This window comes from Ambystoma mexicanum, chromosome 2p (assembly GCF_040938575.1).
Source record: "Ambystoma mexicanum isolate Mex_15411 chromosome 2p, UKY_AmexF1_1, whole genome shotgun sequence".
Lineage (NCBI taxonomy): Eukaryota > Metazoa > Chordata > Amphibia > Caudata > Ambystomatidae > Ambystoma > Ambystoma mexicanum.
In genome coordinates, this window is record NC_090923.1 from 1,361,040,860 (window position 1) to 1,361,045,551 (window position 4,692).

The window sequence follows — 4,692 nt, forward strand, 5'->3', positions numbered from 1 at the left end:
ATGACGTATTCATCTGTCTCTCAACCTCTGTGTCAATCATTAATCGGATCTGTCACATATTGTGAAATAAAGGTTTGCTCTTCTACTCCAAACAACCGCCATGGTCCTGTCAGAACGTTCATACTGCTCTACCAGCACTACATTTAGTACATCAGAGGGAAGGGTCCTTCAATGCCAGGATCAATTTGTGACAGTTAAGGTGTGCGGGGATCTACAATTGCTGGATTCCCAATATTCAGTAAGCACTCATTGAGACATATATACAGGTAGGGACAGCATGTGAACAACAATTTGCAGCTGTGTTTTCCTTTCTGGCACAGTCGGTACCGCTCTGCAAGTCTTTTCGCATTTCCATGGTAACAGAATGCTTTCCTTCTACAAAGCAAACGAACCCGGAAGCTGCTGCGCATATCAATGCTAAGGTATTGTGCAGTGGAAAAATGGCCTACAAAATGTGCAATTTACTGTCCAAAAAACCCACCGAAATATGAAAAAAGCATTCGGTTTTACATATTAATGGTGGTACACTATTCTTACGTGTGCAAGTGTGATGGTGTATTTTACAGCAGCTTGTACTGGGAATAGCTGGTACTATGGTGTATGCATAAATAAATTCATTATATAGTCAGTAATGATGGAAACATGTTTGTCATGCTGTTACTGGCATTCACATGCGTTCATCCTCTTACTAAGGTGGGATTTGAGGCATTTTCTGAAAGGGGGAAACTAAGCTAAAATATGACTTTAGTTTTTAACCACTTAATTAATGCGACATATTTGTCCTACCTCTAATGGCTGTCTGCCTCGCTGAGTTGCCATTGCGTCAGTTGCTCAAAGTTGCAACACGTGGAATGCACAGGTCTCAGAAATGGCACATACATATTGCATGGAGAAAAATGCAACAGAAATAGTTTACTATGTTGAGTGCTTTATTATCAACCAACAACCATAACATCAAAACATACTTCACATTTCTCACTGTTCTGTCAAATAGATCACTGCAACCTTAAACAAAATCCTAACATATATAAGGCCATTGAAACAAAGAATTCAAGGTAACCCACAAAATAACTGCAAATAGCTCGTTTGTAACAGAACATTCACTGGTCAATCATTTTGAAAGTTTGTACACAAATTGTGCACGTCTATTTTTCAGAGAGGCAAATTTATCAATAGTCCGTGTATTGAAGTCAGGGATCTCTTGAATTAGTTGTTTTTCCATGGACAGCATGGCCAAAGCATTCAGACGATCCTCAGTCATTGTGTTTCTCAAGAATGTTTTAATTCACTTCAGGGTGGAGAAACAGCGCTCAGACTCAGCTGTTGTCATGGGTGTAGTAATCAGAATTTTTAATAACTGCATTGTCTCACTAAATGCTTCTTCGAGATTGTTTTCAACGAACAATTTTAATAAAGAAATTGCCCCACTTGAACTACAGAATTCTGGTCTCTCATAAACAATTGAAAGCTCAGTGCGCAGTCTTTCCTTGTTTAACATGGGGTACGCTTGGACAGTTGCATTCAGTGCTTCATTGGGAAAAGACTGTCCATGTGTTTGAAATAGGTCACTCTGCAACAATTTGGCCCCCTCCAAGTGGTTAGTAAATGCAAAGCGTTCTTGGGCTTGTGTAACTATAATATCACATACTTCTTTAGCCAAACGATTCAAAGTGTTCATATTTGCATTGCGACCTGAAAAAGTTGTCTCTGATGGAAATTTAGCTTCCAGATTGTCAGTGCTTTCACGTACTCTGCCAATGCACTTGATAAAAGTTTCAGTAGCTTTCTGCACATACACAGAGTCAATGTCTCGCTTCTGAAGCTGGTTATATAAAATGTCGACATGGGGCATTATGTCATTGAACAAAAAAAGTAAGAAAAGGAACTCCTTCTCTTTCAGAGTTCGAATGAATCCCTGGGCCTCATGCACAGTAACCCCCTCAAAATCAGTCCGTCTTTCAATAATTTTCTCAAAGCATGTACGGAGTGCTTCCCTGTGCCGATATATGGCTTCCACTACCCGAATATGGTAGCTCCAGCGAGTGCGAGATGGTTTTGGAAGTCTGGAATCTGAAACCTCATCTAGAACTGCGGTTCTTTTTGGAGAACGAGAAAAAAATGTACAGAAGCCAGAGATATCCAAAAAGAAAACTCGAGCTTGTGAGATATTTGAAACAGCCTGTTCAATGATGAGGTTAAGCTGGTGTGCATAGCAATGTACATAATGTGCATTTGGATACACTTCAGCTACTTTCTTTTGGACTCCACCAGACACCCCCCTCATTACACTCGCACCATCATATGTTTGCGCAATTACTTTTTTTTTGTGGCAATCTTCAGGGAATACTTTGTCCAATTTTTCCATTATGGCAGTAGCAATGGTCTGCGCACTAGAGTCTTTCAGATCAGAGAATCCATAAAACCTTTCAACAATTCTGTATCGTTCATCAATGTAGCGATAGACTAGCACAGACTGAGTCTTAGTGGAAATATCAGTTGTATCGTCTGCCTGAATAGCCACATAATCAGTGCATTTTAACTGCTCTACAATGATCTCTCTGGTGACCGTGAGCATGCAGTCCAGCAGTTCATTCTGAATTGTTTTTGAAGTGCCCTTGAATACTGTTGCATTTTTTAAGTGTAGTTCCATTGCACTGTCTATGCTGGATACAAAATCCACCAGGCCTCTAAACACACCAGGATTTAAAGAGTATTCAGTTTCATCATGGCCACGTAAAGCCAATTCAAACGCACCACAAAAACGCACACAGTCTATTAACTTTGACAAGATGTATCGGTTTTTATCCACATCCTCATTATGCCTCATCACGCTCCGGCGATAGGCATCATCCAACTGTGTTGCAATGTTCACACTTCCCAACATGCGCAGCTGTAATATATTCTCAATATGAGATTTGCACGATTCATGTCTCTTGGTTTTTTCTGACAAATGCTTTAAGTCAGTGACTCCGGTTTTTGTCCAGGCCGTTTCACCTCCAAACAGCAGGCAAGGGAAGCAGAACAAAGACCGCTTAGCAATGCTACCAGTGAGCCATGTCTTCTTTTCATACCACACCATGGAAAATGTGCGTGTGTAAGCCTTTGCCCTATCTTTTGCGGACTGTTCAATTTTTACATCTGGCCGATCAGGCCCTAGTCTTTTCACCTCCAGTTTTTCAGTGTGTGCGAGTCCGGAAAATGGTTTTGAGAGTAATTGGTCCAATGAATTCATTTTCGGCAACAGTGACACCTGTTAATAAGCAAAATGATTATGTACATGTATATGTAGATGGGATCATGTAGTCATTGTTAGGTATGCTCTTCAATAACACATAAGTATAATTAGTCGGTACTAGACACAGATAGCGTCTGCAATTATACACAACTCTGCTGTACTTATCATCGACCAGTACAGTTGAGTATAATTGCCGATGTTATCTATGCATGCATTAACACACATGCCCATAAGCAAATGTGACACCAGCCACACAATACGTATTGCAGCTTGTTTGGCAAATGAGTACTTATGGAAGAAATGAGGCAAGTTTGTTCTGTTAATACTGTTCTAAAAAACACATTGTTTAGAATGTAGGGACATTTTTCTGAATGCATGACACAACCCCAACCCCTCCCAAGCACTGTGGGAGCAATGGTGAAGATTAGAAAGAAGGTATTCTGATGTTTGAAAGACTGTGGGATTTTACAGCAGTAAAACAAATTACTGTATACCATTAAACTGGAAGATACCAGGACATCATGAGGTAAGTGGGAACCACCACCCAATCCTATCCTTCGAAAAACAGTTTCCAAATGGACAGGTTTGCTTCCGTTGAACCATAAGCAGGCCTTTTTGCATTATATGTATGACTTTCCATTTTCACATGCCACCCTCTCAGCTAGTCATAGATGCCATTCTGTATCTGTAGTCTGTACTGTTCATCAAATTTTCCCCCACCTCATTGATACCCACAAACATGGTCTTCTTTTAAAAAAAAAATGTAAACAAGATAGCTGTGTGCCTTCTTTACTACAGATGAACACAAACAGAGTTGGAGTGCCCTGAGCACCAAACCCTACAAAAGACTCATGCTAGCTCACCTCGTTCTGGAGAATGGTCACTGCAATGAACTCCTTCGCAGGCTATGGGAAATCCAAATCCCGGAAGGTGCACTGTGGAGGTTGAAGTTCGATGTTTTTAGTTGCACAATTGCCCTGGACTGGTTGGATTTGTTCATGTAAGGTGTTGCTGATTGTCTGTAAAGAGAAAGTGAGAGACTGATCTGAGAAAGGGCAACATAGGCTCAGAGCAGTATTAAAATGGTTTTCACACATGAAGGAGAGAGAGTTAACTGCTTGTAACATTGAAGCTGCACCAGAACAATCATTAGTACCTCCATGTGTAAAGAAAGTACCAGCAACTACCACCATGTGCCAGTCATCAGTTGTATAACGCTGCCTGCAATATATACATTTTTGTAATGTTTTCGTTCTGGGGCTTTAAAAGTGCGCTTTGCGGAGCTCACATTACAAAATTGATTTGCTGCAGCCCTTCAGGCACCCGATTTATAAGCACTCTACGTGTCCTTCGCTGAAGTCCTGTTAAAAACAGCATTGGCAAAGCCATTGAGATCCTGTTCAAACACAAGCATTGACAAAGCCAACATTTTGGCCTTGTGCATACAGTGTAAGCTT

General features: G+C 40.7%; 1 protein-coding gene across 1 annotated transcript; it reads right to left on the reverse strand.

Annotated features, from left to right (window-relative positions):
* Positions 1–908: 908 nt before the first annotated feature.
* LOC138567490 (zinc finger MYM-type protein 1-like) lies at positions 909–4,370 on the reverse strand. Its single transcript, XM_069645731.1, has 2 exons — positions 4,099–4,370; positions 909–3,250 (listed from the first exon to the last, which is right to left on the reverse strand). Exon 2 carries the CDS (start codon positions 3,230–3,232, stop codon positions 1,286–1,288), a length of 1,947 nt encoding a protein of 648 aa, XP_069501832.1. The 5' UTR covers positions 3,233–3,250; positions 4,099–4,370; the 3' UTR covers positions 909–1,285.
* Positions 4,371–4,692: the final 322 nt, after the last annotated feature.

Coding starts and splice junctions, on each gene's coding strand:
- LOC138567490 (XM_069645731.1), bottom strand. CDS start 3,232: ATGAATTCATTGGACCAATTACTCTCAAAACCATTTTCCGGACTCGCA.